General features: G+C 38.3%; 1 protein-coding gene, 1 long non-coding RNA gene and 1 pseudogene across 10 annotated transcripts; 2 read left to right on the top strand and 1 right to left on the bottom strand.

Moving 5' to 3' along the window:
- The first annotated feature begins 5,425 nt into the window (after positions 1-5,425).
- On the top strand, positions 5,426-11,964 carry LOC148297389 (uncharacterized). 2 transcript variants are annotated; one of them, XM_088246930.1, is made up of 3 exons: positions 5,426-6,368; positions 6,474-7,219; positions 11,847-11,964. In XM_088246930.1, exons 1-3 carry the CDS (start codon positions 5,426-5,428, stop codon positions 11,862-11,864), a joined length of 1,707 nt encoding a protein of 568 aa, XP_088103056.1. In that variant the 3' UTR covers positions 11,865-11,964. The 2 variants fall into 2 exon arrangements, with proteins under 2 accessions (XP_088103056.1, XP_088103055.1); XM_088246929.1 differs by having other exon boundaries at positions 5,426-7,219.
- A 1,394-nt stretch (positions 11,965-13,358) lies between these two features.
- LOC110759635 (uncharacterized) lies at positions 13,359-16,189 on the top strand. Of its 7 annotated transcripts, none has more exons than XR_015832885.1 (7): positions 13,359-14,277; positions 14,396-14,473; positions 14,563-15,155; positions 15,383-15,435; positions 15,586-15,648; positions 15,854-15,910; positions 16,002-16,189. It is a non-coding gene; the product is annotated as an uncharacterized LOC110759635 (long non-coding RNA). The 7 variants fall into 7 exon arrangements; XR_002527153.2 differs by having other exon boundaries at positions 13,447-13,740; positions 13,842-14,473; positions 14,886-15,155; XR_015832886.1 differs by having other exon boundaries at positions 13,449-13,889; positions 14,064-14,473; positions 14,886-15,155.
- A 1,887-nt stretch (positions 16,190-18,076) lies between these two features.
- LOC110774489 (uncharacterized) lies at positions 18,077-19,645 on the bottom strand (annotated as a pseudogene). The gene is made up of 5 exons (XR_015832822.1): positions 19,576-19,645; positions 19,379-19,458; positions 18,711-18,755; positions 18,316-18,634; positions 18,077-18,245 (listed from the first exon to the last, which is right to left on the bottom strand). The product of XR_015832822.1 is annotated as an uncharacterized LOC110774489 (transcript).
- Positions 19,646-22,012: the final 2,367 nt, after the last annotated feature.

Genomic DNA, 22,012 nt, shown 5'->3' with positions numbered 1-22,012 from the left:
CCACTCTATGTGGTGATCATGTAGGTATACGTCCTGACTGGTGGTTTAAAGATTTTTCGATCGCTGGAATTTGATTTGGACACCCACGCGCTGCCGACGCATGGGGTGGCTAGTGGGCCACTTTTTGGCCAATCCTTGAGTCCTAAAATGCTCCTCATGTCGTCTCGAGCACGACGGTATGCTCGGATATGAATTTGGATATCGTTTGATTGTCGATTGAATATCGCATATTAGGCATTATCCGAGTTCGCTATGTTCGGACCGTTGGATTGACTCTAATTTCATATATGTTGATCTAGGCATCCCTAGAATCGTGTAGGATTTCCCTGATCATGAATCGGAGCTCCGGATGTTTCGACTCAATAACTTAAAGTTTGAGTTAAACGATAACCGTCGGATCGTGCGATCGCGAGATATCTGACCGTTCAATTCGAACCAAACTTCCGGATTGGAAATCGGAGGTCGTGGGCCCCACGTGCCTGATTGACCAAGTTTGGATAGTTTGACCCCTCGGGTGAGCGTGAGTCTTCCGAGGTAGTTTCACCCTTCAAGGAGTACTAGAACGACCTTATTAACAAGTCTCGACCATTATTTGAGTTATGTTGACTGTGTTAGGATTTTGATATTGTTTTTATTATTATAGTATGAAAATTCTTGGTTAATATTTTAATAATTTAGATTATGGAATAGATGAGTATGAGTTAATTGTTTTGGTGAGTTATGAAAGTGAGTCGTGGGCTTGGCTATGATTATTAGGAAGTGAGTGGACTTTGGTTTCAAATAATATTCATTATTTTCAAAGATAGAAAAGTATGCATATTGAGTCCTTGATTATTATGTGTTATTATATGTTCTAAAGTGAAAATATAGTATGACTATAAGAGTATTGAAATTATTTTCGTATATTTGTGGGAGGTGATTATTTCGAATGAATTCGTGCTATTTTTTAGTATGGTAGTATATGTTTTGTTGTACATAGGGTTGTTGGAAAGGGTTTATGAAATGTGGATTGGGTTGTGGTTTATGTTAGTTTGCGTGCTATTAGCACTACCTTAGGTACCTTCCTGGGGGTTATATGCTTGAGAGTTTATTGTCTCTACTATGAGTAGATTTTTGGAACAATTGAATTAAGGAAGGGAATATTATTTTTATAATATTTTTATAAGGGTTACAAACTCCACCATCATATGTACCTTCCCTGGTCACTATACCCACACGTGGCGTTGGACTTTCCGGCGTGTGGGCTTCCTTGTTTACGGATTTTGGAATTGATGGATATTTGGAAATTGTGGATATGGTTTGGATATGTTGGAACCCGAGCACTCTTGACGGGGGCGTTACTGTAGACTCTTGACTAGATAGTCTGCACGCGTAGGACTTGTCACAGGCGTACGAGTCTTGAGGATTTGGCTATACATGCTGGCTGAAAGTTAGTCTCCCAGTTGGATGGCTAGTTCCCTAGCCACATGGTCAATTGAGGATTCTTCCATGTGGACTAGTCAAACGATCCCTAGTTGGATTGTTTTCCCCAATACATGATGTGCATCATCATATGTATCTCCCCTTAGATACTAATACTTGGAAACAGTGGAAATAGATATATGGATACATGGATATGGATACGTGGATATGATTAGTACCCGGGCACCCTTGACGGGGTGTTTCGTAGACCCTTGGCGGGTAGTCTGCGCGCGTAGGACTTGTCACAAGCATACGAGTCTTGAGGATTCAGCTGTACGTGCTGGCTGAGAGTTAGTCCCTCGGTTGGGCCGCTCATCCCCTGCCACATGGTTGTTGAGGATTCCTCCATGTGGTCTAGTCAAATAATCCATGGATTATTTTTCCCCTGGTACATGATGATGGTGGGAGGTGGGTGTGTTTATATATATACATATTATATATGTGTGTGTATGTGTGTGTGTGTGTGTGTGTGTGTGTGTGGATTCATTTTTGGGTTGAGATTCTTGAGTTTGTGCTTCGTGAGTACCCTGCACAGGTATGAATGTTTAAGTCCTAGATTAGGAAGTGTTGTTCGGCAACATACGCCTTGGATAGGGTATGGTTGTGCGGAAAGAACTGATAAGAGGAAAGGAACTCATAAAGTGTTCAAGGGTTGCCTTGTCGGATTTGAGGTAGTAAGGAATCTGAATTTATTCGTTGGTTGTACTTTAAATAAATGTGTATTATTGGAATTGTGACTGTTGATATTAGAACTACGTGTGACTTGATCCCTCACAAAGGGGTAAGTAGGTAGCCTGGGCTCTTACCTAGGTGCAGCCGCGAACTAAAGTTATTTATGGAACTTTAATTTAGTCATTTGGAGCTAGTCTCACTTCTTTTGGTCTTTGAATGAGTTTAGTTTCGACTTTGTCGAAGGTCTTGAAGCTTGTCTGAAAACGAGGCTTGATTTATTGATTATTCGTTTTCCTGTTTGACTAAGTGAATTGTTAAAGTGTGGTTGTGGTCAAGTCAAATATGAAATCGTTTTGGATTGTTGAACGTCTTGGACCAAGTCCTTAATCTACTTGCGATTGTGTTGAGTTGTTAAACATCGCATGATGGGAATTTGGGAAGTTATTATATGTTAGTTACGATGGGCATGTATAAATTAGTTGGAGTTCATTAATTGCATCCTTTAATTTCATTTTGTGACTTAAGGGCATTGCTGGTGATTTTGCTTCTAATTTTTGAAAGGCCAAAGGCCTAGTATGTAAATTGCTTGATGGTTAACTTGTGCGTGCTGCCAATTATGTGTAAACTATGTTTTTTAACAGGTTGAACTTTTTGGGAAATGTCCAATTTACAGGGGAGACGGTTCTTAGTAAGTGGACTCGGCATTGGTAAGATGCTGGAAATACGACGTGATTCGTCTCGGGTTCCAAGGAATCCAGGGCAGGTCCTGTCAGTGTTCATGGGATCATGTTCGAACAACTCAGGGGCATCATAATCATACTCATCCTCCACAATCAAATGACGCAATGGCCTCAAGAATGATTCTTTTTTGGTTCTTCATATTCTCATAATCTCCTTGCCAAGTAGTTGAGTAATTCCTCTACTACCAGTGCATGCAGTCGATGCTTACAATCATGCCTGGGAAATCTCGAGCCTCACTCTTTGTAGAAGCCTTTGGAGGTTCCTAGGCGTAGGTTTGCGGAGGTAATTCCTCGTGTAGAGAGTTTCTATTGCATCATAAAATCTGACCAAGCACTTTAGGATAGTTAATTTCCCCATCCTAGCAATCTCATCCACCTGGTCTGCAGATACCCCATACTCAAGCATCCGTAAAGCAGCTGTAAGTTTTTGCTCCGAAGAAGACCCAAAACCTCAATAACATTGTACTTTTGAATGAAGTATGTGTCGTAATTGCAAACATCATGCATGATTTTTTTTTTTTTTTGAATAAATGGGGCTGCATTCTATATCTCCCTCGAAAATAAGAAATAGGATGCAATAAATTTGGGATAAAGTAATATTCCTAGAGATTCTTATCCCGAGAGTGCCTACGTCTGTCCATGTTCGAGACAAGATCATGGTGGTGTTGCCTTGATTGATTGAGCATACCCACTACTAAACCAACTTCATCCAACTCTGTTTGTGCCTAATAAATCTCGACCAAGGAAGCCGACCAAGGGAACTTCCTCTCGGCCCTAGCGCCTACCCATGGCCGAACGTTACAAGTCATTGTTCGTTTCCTTTTAAAAACAAAGGAGAGCTTGTAAGGCAAAGTCATCACGGCCTCGGTAATACTAGCTGAGGACAAACTCCTCAGATACATGGCCAAGGTAGGAGGGTCAAGTGGCGTCGCCACGCGGCATTAAGGTCCCACGCTTCATTTAATGAAGTAACGCCTCTGACTACAGCAGAAGGCCCATGACCCACGTAGGAGCATTTAATGAGCCAAGAAAGAGGGGACGTGATTGAAGTCAGGATATGACGAGTAAAACCAGGGATTAGATGCGAAAATCTCACGACTTGTAAGATTAAGTCACCAACCATCAGACTAGGGCATTAAATGCTCCTTTACGGCCCGAGACGCAGAGCCCACCAATCAGGGCGGCGGCCGGGGTTTATGGGGGTCACACCACCACACTTCGCATTCCCAGATGTCAATTCGACTACCCACTAGCTCTGATCAACCTTACCATGCAGATTTTCAGCCTTATTGTCTTCTCAAGACCTTCCCTATAAATACCAGGCTCCAACTACATTTAAAGGGTTCAAACACCAAACACAAGCCTCCCACGGAGCAGATTATATTTTCCTGTCATTTACTTCCTGTCATTTACCTTCTTGTAATGCATTTTCAATACTTTTACTTGCTTTCTTAGGAGTAGTGACAGTTTGTAGGAAAATCCATTCATTAATATATCATACGACCCTTGATTTTCAAGGCGCCGGAGCACCATCTTTGTTACTCTTTCGTTCATCTCATATATCATACGACCGTTGCCGGCCAGCAACGCGCCGGAGCACCACCTAAAAACCCACCATCAACGGCCTTGTAGTTCAGGCCGTGAACCTGACGGCCGAGATCAGTTCCCTTCTCGGCCACAGTCGCTTTGATTAGAAGTTAAACTCAAACAGGCGCACCACTCATCTATTTCCCCAATCAATTCACCCTCAAACGCACGGTAAATCGTGTTGGCACGCCCGCGCACAACCGTACCACACCAAAGGAGGACGACCCGTGTTGACACAGATCCCTTCAGCCCGGAGCACCAGGCCGTGAGATTCGCGTTGGTCAACAAACTCACAATCTTCTTCAGCACATCTGCACCTGATTTCTTCATCTTCTCGCTCTTGCCTTTCCAACACCCTCCTTAGGTTAGACATTGAGAGTAGAATGTGTTTTGTAAAATCTAAGAAATGAAAGGCTAGAGAGGATATGTTGTGAGAGGTCTGAGTTGAGGGTGTAGTTTTATAGAGGGATTTAGATGATAAAGATGACGCGTGACACAATTTTAGAGGGTAAAAATCTTATCTGAAATATGAGATTATAATTTTATAATAAATATCGACACGTGGAAACCAAGAATCTTATCCGAAAATCTTATCTGAAATTTGAGATCTGAATGTTATAATAAATATGGACACGTGGTAACTGAAAATCTTATCTTAAAATTTAATATTGGAAAATTTTATCCAAAAATTTTATCTGAAATTTGAGATGAGAATTTTATAATAAATAGTGACACATGGTAACCGAAGATCTTATCAAAATTAATTATTTAAGTATAAAAAATAGAAAATAAATTATAATAAGGGGTGGAAACAAAATTGCAAGGGGTGGAAGTGCTCTAAGTTGTATCTTTGTTTTTATCTTTATTTTGACAATGAAATTTCATTCCTTTCAACCCAAAAAAAAACCCTCTCTGACAGAGCACAGCTCGTGAATTGCTTGCTCTGCCTTAGGAGCTGGTCGATAATGACGAAAATTATGGCGAAAAAAGCTCCAGGGCTCACGCTTCTCCAAAAAGGTAATCCTTCTTCTCCCTATTCTCTGTTTGGGCTCGTCTTTTTCAGAAGCCAGTTTTGCTCTTTTGCTGTCCATCGTTGTCATACTGTTAGTGTTAAGGAAACCATTGATTTGGAGGATTTGGTAAAAATGCGTTGTAAATCTGGTAATCTTGGGTTAGATGAAGCACTGGGTCACTTCGATTCCGTAATTCAAATGAAACCCATTCCCTCGATTTGGGCTATTAATCATTTGCTTGGGGCAGTCTCCAAGATGAATCAGTGTTCCACTGTAGTTTCTATGTATAAACAGATACTGGCTTCTGTTGGCTTACACCCGGAAATCGGTACACTGAGTGTTGTTACCAATTGCTTGTGCCGTATGAATCGGGTGGACTTAGGTTTCTCTGTTTTAGCAACTATCCTTAAACATGGTCTTCAGCCCAATGCTTATACTTTGAATGCTTTGCTTCATGGGGTTTGCAAGTATAGGTCGCTCTCTGAGGCAATGGAGTTACACCGGAAAATAGAAGAGAAAGGATTAGCATGCAGTGAAATCACTTACGCTACTATAATTAATGGGTTGTGCAGAGCTGGGAAAACATGTATGGCGCTTGAGATACTCGAGCAAATGTTTGAAGATGGAAGGTTTAAGCCTGTCCCTCAATGCTATAATCCAATCATTGACAGCTTATGCAACGAAAGACGAATAGATGAGGCGCTGACCCTATTTCGAGATATGATCAACAAAAGTGTTGCACCAAATATCATCAATTACAATTCATTAATTTATGGATTATGCAACATGGGTCTTTGGACACGAGCACTTGCTCTGTTTGAAATCATGAAAAACAAAGGCATAAAGCCTAATGTTTTCACTTTCAATTCTTTAATTGGTGCTTCATGCAAGTCTGGTAAGTGGGAAGAAGCTGTGCTGCTATTTATAAACATGATTGATTGTGGAGCCTTCCCTGATATTGTTACATTCAATTCTGTGTTGGATGCTTTGTGCAAGGAAGGGAAGACGGCAGAGGCACTTAACCTTGTGGAAGAAATGTTCCGTAGAGGTGTAAAGCCTGATGTCGTCACCTACAGCTCCTTAATTAATAGCCTCTGCCATTCCGCGCAATGGAAAGAAGCCACAAGGTTGTTTAATAGAATGCTGGATGAAGGAATTGCACCAGATGTTGTAACCTATAACACTGTAATACATGCTCTTTGCAAGGAGAGACGGGCCAAGGAAGCGCTCTCCGTGTTAGAGCTAATGTCCCAAAGAGGTATGAGGCTTGACGTTTTCACTTACAACTCTCTAATTTATGGCATGTGCCGTATAAATCAATGGGCTGAAGCGACAAGGTTGTTTGATGAAATGGTAGTTCAGGGAGTCTTACCTCATATCATAACTTTGAGAATACTTTTGGATGCTCTCTTCCAAGGAGGGATGCCAGAAGAGGCTCATAAAGTAGTTGAGGCCAAGGTTAAATATGGTATGGTGCTGAGCAAAATAACTTGCAGTATGCTAATTGATGGTTATTGTTTTCTTGGCAAAATGGATAAGGCAAAGAAGGTTATTGATTTAATGGTGACAAAAGATCGTGTCCCTGATATTGCTTCTTGCTATAAAGCCTTGGTCAACGGCTATATGCAAGCTAAAAGGATAGGTGAAGCTTTGAGGCTCGTTGAGGAAATGATCGAACAAGGGGTGATGCCTGATTTGGAAACCCTAAAAGCTTTGCGAAGTTTGCATCCTAAAAAGGCATGTTGTTGTTAAGATATTTAGTCGTTTGTGTTTCAATAACTTCCTATTTGTTAGGAAGTCTGTTGCTTTTACCTATTCCTTAGGAGAATCCCAGAGTATTAGGAGTTGTTAGTCGTGGGATTATAGGTTGCTTTATTTTCTAGCTTTCTGTTATTTGCATTTGTATTTAATTAGACTTCAAGTCAATGAATCAGTATCGTATTCCTTTTACTCATTCTGCAGCAAACTCAGCTTTTAATTTTTCAACATTTGGTATCAGAGCCCCCCACTGGGGTCTGACTTAGAAAGCAGCAGCTTTCATTCTTGCCGCAGCAAGATATTCAATGGCTTCAGAAAACAGCTTTGTGCAACCTGCGATTCCACGCTTCGATGGTCACTATGATCATTGGAGTATGTTGATGGAAAATTTTCTGAGATCCAAGGAGTACTGGACTCTAGTGGAAACCGGCATCGATGTGCACACTAGTGAGACTGTTTTGACAGAAGCGCAGAGAAAGACGTTGGAGGATCAGAGATTGAAGGATTTGAAGACAAAGAATTATTTGTTTCAAGCAATAGATCGTGCCATTCTCGAAACCATCCTGAAGAAGGACACTGCTAAAGACATCTGGGATTCAATGAAGACGAAGTACCAAGGCACTGCACGGGTGAAACGTGCACAACTCCAAGCTCTTCGCAAAGAGTTTGAAATTCTTCACATGAAGGAAGGAGAGTCAGTAACTGACTACTTTGCAAGAACACTGTCAATTGCAAACAAGATGCGCATCCATGGAGAAAATTTGAAAGATGTTGCAGTCATTGAGAAAATCCTTCGCTCAATGACACGCAAATTTGACTATGTGGTGTGTTCCATTGAAGAATCGAATGACATTGACAGTCTTTCGATTGATATGTTGCAAAGCTCACTGTTAGTTCATGAGCAGAGGATGACCAGCTATGTTGTGGAGGAGCAAGCCTTGAAGGTCAGTACTTATGAAGGAACTACTTCTTTAGGAAGAGGTAGAGGACGTGGAGGATTTCGCGGAAGCGGCAGAGGTAGAGGACGCCATTTTTCTTACAATCAAGGAGCACAATTTGACAAGGCGGGTGTGGAATGTTATCACTGTCACAAGCTTGGCCACTATCAGTATGAATGCCCTGACAAAGAGAAGGAAACCAAGGTAAATTTCGCTGAGATTGAAGGAGAAATACTCTTGATGGCTTACATCGACAAGACGAAGATTTCATCAGGTGATACTTGGTATTTAGATTCGGGTTGCAGCAATCACATGTGTGGAAACAAGTCTTTATTTTATGATTTGGATGAAACATTCAGAGAAACTGTGAAGCTTGGGAACAACTCTTGCATTTCTGTCCTGGGAAAAGGGGATATCAAATTTCATATGAAAAACAACACTGTGCAGACAATTTCTAGTGTGTTTTATATCCCAGATTTGAAAAGCAATCTCATCAGTATGGGCCAATTGCAAGAGAAGGGTTATATCATCATCATCCAACAAAGCCGGTGTCAAATTCATCATCCAGAGAGGGGTCTCATAGCAGAAGCAAAAATGACAGCAAATCGTATGTTCCCTCTGCACATTCAGTATGATGCCCAGAAGTGTCTCTCAACAAGAGTGCAAGATCCAACATGGCTGTGGCATCTTCGTTATGGTCATTTGAGCTTCAAAGGATTGAAAACCCTACATGAGAAGAACATGGTGGAAGGACTACCTAAGATTAATTGTCCCACAGAAATGTGTGAAGATTGCATTGTTGGTAAACAACATCGTGAGTCTTTCCCGCAAGGAAAAGCATGGAGAGCTGAGCAAATCCTACAGTTGGTTCATTCAGACATCTGTGGTCCAATCAATCCAACATCGAATGGAAACAAAAGGTATTTCATCACTTTCATTGATGATTATAGTCGAAAAACATGGATTTATTTCTTGCAAGAGAAATCTGAAGCTTTTGCTGTTTTTAAAAGCTTTAAGGCTCGAGTTGAAAAAGAATCTGGCAAGTACATTCAGATCCTTCGCACAGATCGTGGTGGTGAATTTAACTCACATAACTTTGCAAGTTTTTGTGAATTGCATGGAATACGGAGGCAACTTACTGCTGCATACACACCACAGCAAAACGGCGTGGCAGAAAGAAAGAATCAGACGATTATGAACATGGTGCGAAGCATGTTGGTAAAAAAGGGTATTCCGAAGATTTTTTGGCCAGAAGCAGTCAATTGGAGTGTTCATGTACTCAACCGAAGCCCTACCCTTGCTGTAAAAAACATAACACCACAAGAAGCTTGGAGTGAAGTCAGGCCATCAGTTGACCACTTCAGAATTTTCGGGTGTATAGCATTTGCGCATGTTCCAGATGAAAAGAGAACAAAGCTTGATGATAAAAGTGTGAAGTGTGTCTTTATTGGGGTTAGTGAAGAATCCAAAGCATACAGGTTATATAATCCCATTACCAAGAAAATAATAATCAGTCGAGATGTTCTATTTGATGAAGAAAACACATGGGATTGGAGCAGCACTGAACAACAGCAAATTTTAATTGATCTTGAGGAAGCTGGCGGGGAAATTATACAGCCACTACAACCTCTTCGTGAAAGTCTGGGGTCTGAATCACAATTGCAACTTCCTGATCAGTCCCTTGGAGAAGTTTCACCAAGCTCTTCAGCAAGAGTTTCAATTCCAAATGAAGTTCAAGCACCTAGCTCAGAACCACAGCGACAAAGAAAAAGACCATCTTGGATGATAGATTATGTGAGTGGAGATGAATTATCTGATGAGGATACTACAGCTCATTTTGCTTTATTTGCAGGCTCCGATCCTATATTGTTTGCAGATGCAGTGAAAGAAGAAAAGTGGAAAAAAGCCATGGATGCAGAGATTCAAGCTATAGAGAAAAATGAGACTTGGGAGCTAACCAATCTTCCTGAAGGGCAAAAAACCATTGGTGTAAAGTGGGTTTATAAGACGAAGTTGAATGAAAAGGGAGAAATTGACAAGTTCAAAGCAAGGCTGGTTGTGAAAGGCTACAATCAAGAGCATGGAGTTGATTATCAAGAGGTTTTTGCTCCTGTTGCAAGACAGGATACAATTCGGTTGGTAGTCTCATTAGCAGCACAAAACTCGTGGCCCATCTTCCAGCTTGATGTGAAATCGGCCTTCCTTAATGGTGAACTACTTGAGCAAGTCTACATTGAGCAGCCTCCTGGTTATGTGATAAAAGGTAATGAACATAAGGTTTACAGATTAAAGAAGGCTTTATATGGCCTGAAACAGGCACCTCGAGCCTGGTACAGTTGTATAGAAGCATACTTTGAAAAGGCAGGTTTCAACAAATGTCCATATGAGCACACTCTATTCATCAAGTCTGGAGCAGAAGGTAAAATCCTGATAGTTTGCTTATATGTTGATGATCTTATTTTTACGGGCAATGATGAGGCTATGTTTGTTGATTTTAAGAATTCTATGATGGCTGATTTTGACATGACTGATTTGGGAAAGATGAAATATTATCTTGGTATAGAAGTAGTACAAACAGCTACTGGATTTTTTATTGGGCAAAAGAAATATGCTCAGGAGGTTTTGGAGAGGTTTCACATGGAGAATTGTAATCCAGTTGGGACTCCAACTGAACCGGGATTAAAGCTCTCAAGAGATCTTGATGGAGAGAGGATTGATAGTACTTACTTCAAACAAATTGTTGGAAGTTTAATGTACTTGACAGCCACTCGGCCTGATATTATGTATGCAGTGTGTCTAATTAGCAGGTATATGGAAAGACCAACGGAGCTGCATCTCAGAGCTGCTAAAAGAGTGTTTCGTTACTTGAAAGGAACAATAGATTTTGGTATTTTCTACAAGAAAAATGGTGGACCTATTTTGACTGGTTTCACTGACAGTGATTATGCTGGTGATTTGGATGATAGGCGGAGTACAACAGGCCATGTGTTTATGATGGGTTCAGGTGCCATATCATGGGCATCAAAGAAGCAACAGGTTGTAACTTTGTCCACAACTGAAGCAGAGTTCGTATCTGCAGCAACCTCTGCTTGTCAAGCAATTTGGTTGAGAAGGATTCTTGAAGAGCTACAGTCTTATCAACATGGGCCTACTGTGATTCATTGTGATAATAGTTCAACTATTAAACTCTCCAGGAACCCAGTTTTACATGGAAGAAGCAAGCATATAGATGTGAGGTATCATTTTCTTCGTGATCTTGTAACTGAAAATACCATTGATTTGGTTTATTGTCGAAGTGAAGACCAAGTTGCAGATATCCTGACCAAACCTCTAAAGCTGGAAGCATTTGAGAAGTTGCGTGGATTACTTGGAGTTTGTTCAAGTTCCTTTTTAAACTGATTGCATAGATGGCATTCAGTTTAAGGGAGAGTGTTAAGATATTTAGTCGTTTGTGTTTCAATAACTTCCTATTTGTTAGGAAGTCTGTTGCTTTTACCTATTCCTTAGGAGAATCCCAGAGTATTAGGAGTTGTTAGTCGTGGGATTATAGGTTGCTTTATTTTCTAGCTTTCTGTTATTTGCATTTGTATTTAATTAGACTTCAAGTCAATGAATCAGTATCGTATTCCTTTTACTCATTCTGCAGCAAACTCAGCTTTTAATTTTTCAACAGTTGTATCTGCAAAATCTTTTAACTGCTAGAACTAGTTACAATCCTGTAAAATCTTTTAACTGCTAATTATGTCATTGGTGTATGACCAAGCAATATTAATGAAATGAAGTGGTTTCAAACAAGTATAGGATCCTTGGTGCTGAAAAATACATTCAATATTCTTAATCACACTGATGGATCCATAAACAGGAACAGGATCCTTTTCACAGGTACTAACTCTCCCATGAACTTTCAACCACATCCAAATCTTTACACTGCTCTTAGTTCATAGTGTATGTTCAAGAATGAAGAGATATCAAGAATTTACGATTCGGCACAATGTTATATTGACACATCAGAGCGATATTTGTTGTCATTTCAGTGTTACAATACCTATATTCAATGAAAATTGCAACACAACAAATTCAGCATCCAGTCAAATTATAATTTAGAGAAGAGAAATTATCTAATGACCAAATATTCTCTACATCCTTCTTGTCTGCATATAGACTAACAACTGCAACATTTGATTCTTCTAATTTCGATTACAACATTTGATTCTTCATATAGGAGGTAAGTGGCCAAATTGGTGGCCACAGGGGAGGAGATTGGAAAAGAGAAATAAAAAAAATAAGCACAGTGTTTGATCCACATGAATTCCATGCCTACTTAAACGGAAGCTTCCATACCTCTCGGACATTGGAAGAACCATCTGCAACTTCAGCGACCATGCTAGAAGCCAAAACCCCTGCAGAAAGCAATTCCAAAAAAAATTATTTCAAATTTCTTATTTAAGCATCTGTAAAGATATCACTCTGAGACAAGGATGGTGATGTGGACTCTATAAGAAGAGAGGCCTACATCCAAAAGCAATAATATATCGATATAAATTATTTGACAACAGTCAATAACCACATTATCACATCTTTAACCCTAAGGGGTTGTTTGGTACGGCGGACTGTCAAGGATTGGATTAAATCCTGAGACTGTCTTGGATTAATTCGGATTGTACTAAGCTGGATTAAGTACTGACCTATGTTTGGTACTGCGTCGGACTAAGAAGCTGGATTGTAAAAATAATACAGACCTATGTTTGGAGTTGTGTCGGAGTAAAAAATAATTATTTTAATAATTAATTTTAATTATAAATAAATAAAATTCTAATATTTATTTTAATATTTGATATTGACTTTTAATTAAGGATTTTGACCTTAAAATAAATAATAATAAAACAAATAAATTTTAATATTTTTTAAAAGCTAAACTATCTTATCTCTTCTTCTTTTTTTCCTTTTTTTCTCCTTTTTCTCCTTTTCTTCTACCTTTCCTTCCCATCCCGTCCTTGTTTTTTCCTTTCTTCCTGTTCTCTTCTTCCTCACGACTTTTGATCCTTCCCTCATTTTTGCCTTTTTCTCAAATTTTCTTCCCTGCCAAAAACTCTTCAGTTGTGATTCTCTCACAAATTTCATCAATTCTTTCTCTAATTTTCTTCGTAATCACTTTTCATTACTCAATTTGTTCATCTATATATATAAAGCAAAAGGCAGAGAATGTGAAACATTCAAAAACCCCGAAAATATCCTTGGTAAACTAATATTAAAACGCACTTATTTTAATTAAAGCAGGATATAATTGTAAAAGAACAATTACGCATAACTTAAAAAAAATTAAAAAGAAAAGAAAAAAGGTACAGACCCTCACTCCAGAGCAGTTGCTCTTCTTATCAGTTTCTTCGGCCTCATCGTGTCTAAGAGCAGTTCCAGTAGCAGTTCCTTTCAGTTTGCCCCCCACTTCCTTCAAACCCAATTATCATAGGCCTTTCTTCTTACAATGTGAAAAACAGAAAGAGGAGCAGAAAAATAGAGAACCACGGCTGGGAACAACCACAACGCTCCTTGCCAGCTTCACCAATTTCCCAGGTTTTCCCCGCTTAATTTGATGCATGCCTTCTTTTTATCCCTCTTTTACTGTTGTTTTGGTTTCCTCAGAAAATTTCTCATTTAATTGGGTTACTTCCCAGCATCTCCAAGAATTAAACACCTATGATTTCAACTGAAAGTTTTAGAAGGTGGTAAGCCTAACAGATCTTTCTTTCTTATTTGTATTATATTCTTTCTTTGATTGGGTTTTGAGATCTTTCACGTTCAGAGAAGGTTTTAGAGGAAAGGTGTTTGTTGATGATTTTCCGTATTTCTCTATCGTGTATGTTGAACGGTTCTCATGGCTTTTGTGTTCATATCAGACCCATGTCCAAATGAAACGGTAAATTACAGTGGGTAAGAGAGTTTTGAGAAACTTACTCCTTTTGCTGCATGCTCACCATTTATCGGATTGATTTTTATTTGCTATATGAAATGGTAGGTATGAAATTTAAGATATGAATGAAAGTTTGGTTATTCAACTTATATTTGGATTCTTGATTATTCAAGAACAGTTGCTGCAACTCCAAGAATAGGGTAGGTGTTTACTCGCATGGTTAATTCGCAGGGTAGGTGTTTGATAAAATGTATTTGGTTTTGTTCTACGAATTCAAATGACATGGTGGAGTTTTTTTTTTTCTTCACTCTTTTGCAGAGAATACTTTGAAGAGAAAACAGAGAGATGTTGCAACAAGTCTCATATTTGTTCCTTGGTCGTTCATTTTATGAAATGGTGGGTTTTGTTATTCTTTCATCACAAATTTTGTGTATTTGTTATTATGTTATTTCCTTACTGAGTGCGTTGTTTGGTTCTCTTCTCAGGTTATATAAAGAAGCAATCTGTTTATGTTGTTTTTCTTTTTTTGCCAATCTGTTTATGTTTGCTGCAATGATTGCATTTTTGTAAGAATGAAAAATAGTTTCATCCATATACATTACTGCATTCGAGGAAATGCAACCCTCTTTTTGTGTATTGTTGGCTCTTCATATATAATTGAGATTTAAACTTGCCATAACTTATAGATTGTCTTAAACTGATGACAATGACTCTACTGTTGCTATATTTCTACTATTATATAGATATATATGTATATGTTGTATATTGTGGATATTGCAACCCCTGCTCACTTGGTTATGTGGAGCAGTTGGTAGCTGAGAACATCTCTTTTGGCCATGACTGTGATATGAAACCCAAGCCAGGAAGGTGAACGGGGTGAAAGGGTTCTAAGACGAGGAGGACCGCATGTATACAGATTATGCTATGATTTTTTTCCTTCTATCTTTTTTTTCTCCTGGGATTCCTTTGGTAGAAGAATTAAAAGCAAAATGAGGATGATAGAGATGGAGGGAGTTCAAGGGGAGGAAAACTGCTAAAGGACTTACTGGCTGTGGCTGTGTTTCTTCTCTTTTTAGAGGTTTGTTTCTTTTTATGCTGATATTTGTTTCTTTGATAGTTAAATTGGTGACAAAGAAGACAGCAGCTGGAGGCTTTTATGTTCAAGCAGACGTATGCAATCTTGATGTATTGAGATTGGTTTTAAATAAAGACGTATGCAATTAGTTATTGCATCTGTTTCAAATTTCGTTCAAATGGCTATTTTCTTTTACTTTCGTTCCTTAATGTGAATTGTTAACATTGTAGGTTTTCAAGGGGGGTTCAACTTCCCAAAGTGCAGGAGGCTTGCAGAGGAATTGGTGAGCTGCTTTCAACAAAACCGATTACATTGAAATAATTGTTTATTCTATGTTTTCATTACACCACTTAAGTGATATATCTGTTTGGATGCTTAGTCTGGCTTTATTTTTATTTTTTGTGGTTCATGGTTTTATTCCTTCTGAATACAGAATCATATGTTTGGGTTTGGGGTACAAAATCGTGATGTCTAACTAATTCACCAATCCTCTCAGGTAATTCTCTTTCTCATGATTTTGTGCATTTTGTGACATTTGACATTTAATAGGCTCAATAAAAAAAGCTTTTGGTTATCTTTTAATTATACATTTATTTCTCTGCCTTCTCTCCAGTTTTCAGTTCTTTTGGTTTGGTTTTTTATGACGCTTTGGTTTGATGCCTTCTTTTTATCCCTCTTTTTGGTTTTCTTTTATTTCTCAGGGGATTCATTTGCTACAGGAATTAAAATAGAGTGGGAGGGAGGAAAAGGGAGGAAAGGTTTTCCTTTTTTTTTTTTTTTCATTATACTTCAAGTTTTCTTTTGCTACTGGCTTCATGAATTATCAAACCCACGATAATTGTTGTGCAGGAGTTATTGTTCTCTCATTGTTGTTGTAGATAGATCGGCTGCACGTGTGGGTCTTCAACTTCTTTAGGTTTATCAGCCTTGAAATTTAGTTATATTCATAAAAAATTATGTGTTGTATTAAATGTTGTTTGTTTCCTAACAACAATGGGATCAAAGAATTTGTTTGACTACAACAGTTGAAATGATCATTTGTTCTCCTTTGCTGAGAAACAAAAGGAAGAAAATGAAACAAAAATAATAAAATTAAAAAAAAAGGAGAAATTTTTTTAACACGGTAAATTTGGTATATTTCCAATCCAGAGGTTTAACCACCAATACAGCACATAGGCTTCAAATAAGTTTCCACATCAGAGCAATTGCGAATGCCACTACAACGGTTTACATGCGATGAAAGAAAAACACAAACTGTTGAGACATACATCTAGAAATTTCTTCTTAATTATTTTATTGTTAAACTTGGCTTCTTATAATGAAATGAAAGGATTTTCCTTTTGTCTCTTGACTTTTGAAAATGACACTATTTTTGGTACAGTTTTCTTCCGATAATTGGAGTAGGGATGTAGCAAAGGATAAACTATCAAAATTGAAGGTGAGTATACATGTTCCCAAATTATGCTAAAATTTGTCAAAATTTAAAAGTATATGTTTAAACTTGGTCTCATCTCATGTTATTTATGTACATATTGACAATGAAAAAGTGATCAATTAGAGAGGAACGGGTGACACAAGTGGTCTTGATTGTTGCATGTCTTTCTCCTATGTGCATATTATGTAAATATTTATGTCCATCATCTAAAACTATGATGTTGTGTAGAATGAAAATATTATTTTACTTAAATTATTTGAGATTTTCCTATTAATGTTGGATTTGCTTTGGATAATATTTATATATATAGATTAACGTGTCGGTAATTAATTGAATAAGAATCCCCCTAGCTCCTAAAGTTCATTAGACTAGCCTCCCTGCACGCACTTCCGCGTGTGCGAGAGGCTTTTTTTAATCATGAGCGCTACGCGCGACTTCCAAAGTTCCGTAAATATTTTTTTGCAATTGTATTTATATAGATGTCGTACGTGCAATTGTTTCAACAGTTTCATATTTTAATTGCACGCGTGTGATATATCGTCGTCTTAAAAGTTTTTCTTTATCGCCCGTATTTTTCTAGATGTCCATCTTTGCAGTTTTTAAGACAATGATATATCACACGCGCGCGATTAAAATATGAAACTGTTGAAACAATTGCACGCGCGACATCTATATAAATACAATTGCAAAAAAATATTTACGGAACTTTGGAAGTCGCGGGTAGCGCGCGTGATTAAAAAAAGCCTCTCGTACGCGCGGAAGCGCGTGCAGGGAGGCTAGTACGATGAACGATTCAACTCAATCTCATGGCTCACCATCATCTTCTCCACTCTCTGCATCTGCCATGGCTGCTTCAACTCTTGCGTCAATTCAATGAATCATGGCTTCTATTTGAGGCCCCCCAAAGTTGGAGCCCATGGTTGTTGCCTTCCGAGCTCAAGGCCGACACCGTTTGCTATTCTGATAGCCAAACAGAGACCCAAGCCTCGTCGTCCCTGACCCACATGTACGACCAGAGCTCGGCCTTCGGTGACCATTAGCAGCAGCAAGATCTCAACGCGATTACTGGGTTTCAAGCCTTTTCGATGAACTTGGGCTCTGAAGTGGAGGACTTGGCGTCCATTGCCTGGACTCGTGTCTAACTGAAGAAGGAAGAAGAAGAAACTGGTATCGCGTTGGACTCGCGTGTTTTGTTTAGTGAACTCGCTATTTTGCGAACCGTGTTTCAAGCTCGTTATATTGGAAGAGCGAGCGAGGCAATTTTTGTACTGTTGGGCTATATAAGCTCATTTAAGTTAGTCCCCTGCCTGCCAAACGTGGGTTTAAAGTACTATTTAAGGCTGTCCTGTCCAGTGAGGCGTCCCAAACATGCCCTAAATATTTTAATTACAATGACAAAACCCTGCTCATACATGAATGTGGTATACTGTAACTTGTTCCATCCCCTTAAACCCAATCCCATGAACCAAAGGAATGGGGTAGAAAACAAATAAGAGACTACTTCTGCGGCGAGATAGATTCTAAGTAGTTTTCTAGATAATTCACACTAGCTTACCATCTTTCTCCACAATAGATAGGAACCTTCGAGTTCCCCCACCGACTCCAAAATAATGCTTCTTGGCAGCCATGTATACTACTCCATGAGAAGGAGTTATGCACTGTAAATTAAACATTGTCAGACCTACAGCAGCGGCAAGTTCACAGTTCTGAATCATAAATAAGAAATACCTTCTTTATGAGTTCATAGAGATGCGGGAGAGAAGAGATTGAGTAAAGTGTCTCTGCCATTAAAATAATATCATACTGAGCATCTAGACCTTTCCCTGTACTAACATTAAGATCCTTCTCAATGTTTTGTGCATAGGGAAGAAGCTTATGGATTTCACGCCAGTCGCCAGCAAAAAAAATGAATTTCCGTCCCCGCATCACACTTTGTAACTTGCAGTGCTGGGCGTTGGAAGCTTGGAACATTTGGATTTACATTAGGTATGGTGAGACACTGCAGGACCTCCGCATTGAAGTCCTGGAAATGAATGGCAGCTGCACCCTGAAGCAACAATGAAGAATCTTAAGAAATCTAATCCATGCAACCAATTGTACGAGCTTAAGAAGCAAAAACTCACCTCAAGGCAAGCAAAGATACCAGGAAGTCCATGACCGCAACCAAGCTGAAAAATCATGATAGGAAACACAGTAAGACATAGTGAGAAATGGGAGAAGGAGATAAAAGACAGTGGCTTCAATTTCTAGGCCAACGAGGGAATCACTCATCAGAGATATATGAGTTATATGCTGATTATTGATCAATGACAATGTAGCTTCATGAATGACTTGTGAAGGTGTGGAGATATTCATTCAAATGTAGCTTCATGTAACTTTTTCAAAAGTTATATGTTAGAGCCCATAACAAAGACTCCAACTAAACATAACTTCCATCTAATACAACAGAACATGGTGTTATCTCTAACGTGTTCAGGCTATTTGTCATTAAACCATTTGGTAATGTCTCACGAAGAGATTGCAGTTCATTCAAGTTAATATTCTTTACTTAATTGAATGTTCCAAGCTAGGACATAGGAGCTTGCAGTTCTGTTAGTAACAATTAAAAGACACCCTACAATCTGAATGCGACCAGAAGCCAAAGAAACGTATGTCCCATTTCACAAAAGCACCTTTACGAATAAAAGTCAACTTAATTACACTTGAACATTAGACTACCACACAAAGTAATTACACATGTGTATGCATTATGGGACAGTATACATTCACCTGAAAACATTAGGATGCACACCTCTAAAACTCGTTTACCGGTAAACGATAAATGTCCATTTTGAACTTCAGAGCTAAGAGCTTTAGCTAGATCAACAGTATTTCATAAATAAGATAAACATTTGTAACGCAGAATATTACAAACTCAATCTAGTGTCAGTTTTAATAATTGAATCACTATTAACAAAGCAAACAAAAGATAGGTAGAACTCCATACACCTTCATATTTCCCAGGAACTAAATCGGAGTTGGATAGCATGAAAACCTCTTGAGTACTAACGCGTCGCATTTACACTCAGATTAAGCTTAATTTGATAGATTATCAAAACTTTCTACTCAAAGGGGCAACTTTTTTTTTTTTTTTTTTTGTTCTCCTTTAAAAGGAAAGTAAAAAAAAATGAAGTTTTATAGAGATTTTCTATTTAAACCCCCCACTTCTCTTTGTTCACCCCAATACTTAAATTATTAAGCTGTTAATTTTATTATTGTGTAAAAAGACAAAAAAGGTCATTCAACTTAATATTAAACCCTAATACATCTATCTATACACACACCCCACAGGCCCCACCGCTCTTCATATTAAGTTTTAGAAAAATACAAATTCCTCTACATCATATTTCTAATGGAGTCTAATTCTATAAATTAAAAAAAAAAAAGTCTTAACTTGCATGTCAGTGGTCTGAGCTTTAAACCCAACCACACACATCTTTGTCTAAATTAGTTAACCTTTTTAATCACATGATAAAAACAGCCTTGTGAAAACAACAAAATCTCATGTATACTACAAATATTGTTTAATGATTTAAGTATTGGAGTGAACAAAGAAAAGTGTGAGGTTTAAATAGAAAAACTCTTTTATTTCTTATTTTTTCAGCTTGGGGTGTATTTAAGGGCAGTTTGGGAAGATAGTGGGGTTTTCTTAGAAATTGTGAAAATTTAAATTAGAAGTTGGGGTGAACTTAGAACATGGGGTGAACAAAGAGAAGTGTGGGGTTAAATAGAAAATCTCATTTTATATTCGTTTATCTTTACCATGCTCCATTTTCTGGGAAACCAAACAGAAATGAAAAAGAAAGAAGTGACCTTGAGCAAAGTAAGTCCACCCAACTCCACTGGCTCCACAGTGTACTTCACAGAGAGCAAAATCTATTCCACATTAAAATCAATCAATTGCTCAATATCATATCTCGAAACTAATGCAAGCGTGTGCTTGAATTTGCAAAATACACCAATTAATTAAATACCTCGGAGGGCAAGACTTCGACGCAAGGAGGCAAAGGGGGAAGAGGGGGCTATGATTGTTTAAGAAATCCTGATCCTGATGATGAAAACGGTTGAAACGGTTCGAAACTTGGTTTTTGAGAAACTCGAAAAAATTTATTCAGTATTGGGAAAGAAAAGGCAATCCATAAGGCGAAAGAAAGAGTGCACAACTCGCATCAGACTCCATTGTTGTCTGCTCTCTACTTTGCTGAGTGATTGAAGTCTGCCCCTTAGCTTTTGGGGTTTTGGGTTAAAAGGTTGGTTTTTTTTTTTTTTTTTTGAATGCTGTTATTTCCACCCTCTTGTCCTATTTTCCCACCCACCTTATCTTTTCATCCACCATATAAATTTGAAAAAACATAATCCTATCTTCCCACCCACCATTATTCCTAAAATACCCTTTAATTATTAATTCAAACAATTAAAAAATAAAAAATCGAAAAAGAAAAAGAACCATCAACCACCGCCCACCACCCCTCCCTCTTCCTCTTTTTCTCTTCTTCTTCTTCTTCTTCTTCTTCTTCTTCTCTCTCTCTCTCTCTCTCTCTCTCTAGAAAACAAGGGATATATAAGTTGATTGTGGATCTACCATAAGATGACTGGGTTTCAGTTGGAACTGTGATCCATATCCCACCAGTAAGTCTTATTTGCAAATCCCATCCGCTCATATAATTGACGGATTCATGGTGGGAGGTAGTGCTGGGTTCATGATGGCCGGTGGTTTCTGTACAATCTTTTTTTTTTTTTTTGATTTTTTGATTCTTTTAATTTTGAGGAAGATGGAGACGACTGTTGTGTAGATACAGCTGCACCAAAATGGGTTCAACTGCATCCTCAACTTGTGATACTCGCAAGTGCACGAGCCGTTTGGTAGTATAGCATATGTAAGTGCGAGGTCGATCCCACGAGGATTGGTGATTGAATGATTCAATTCATTTTCCCTACACAAAACAGAAATGAAAAAGAAGGGAAATAAATAAAACAAGGAAGAAAGAAAATAACTAACTCAAGCAGATAAGTTCCCAAGTTCAATTAGATTAACGGATTGATTCTAGCTAATGTATGATTAAGCCATGGTGTGTGGTCATAACCTTGTGTTCCTAATTCCCTAATTTGATCATTTGTTGTCTAACCTAAAATTAAGCATTAGGAACCCATTAAGCATAGAAGAACAATTTAAACAACCAAGCATGTATCTAATCCCTGTTGTCGAATGTCCATACATACTCTTCCTATTCATAGTTCAATTCGAATTAAAGTATGGTGTCTACTCTTAATTCAAACCAAGATAGCTAACATGCAAGCCTAAATGGTGATCAATCATTCAAACTAGCATATTAACTTATAAGCATAATGAATAAGAACAAAAATCATAATTGAAACTTGGAAACTA

Source organism: Prunus avium, chromosome 1, assembly GCF_965620075.1.
Source record: "Prunus avium chromosome 1, drPruAviu1.hap1.1, whole genome shotgun sequence".
NCBI lineage: Eukaryota > Viridiplantae > Streptophyta > Magnoliopsida > Rosales > Rosaceae > Prunus > Prunus avium.
The sequence above is the reverse complement of the archived record's forward strand: the minus strand, read 5'-3'. Positions and strand labels throughout refer to the sequence as shown.

Excerpts from the sequence above, each read along its gene's own strand:
- LOC148297389 (XM_088246929.1), top strand. The coding sequence starts at position 5,426 with ATGACGAAAATTATGGCGAAAAAAGCTCCAGGGCTCACGCTTCTCCAA.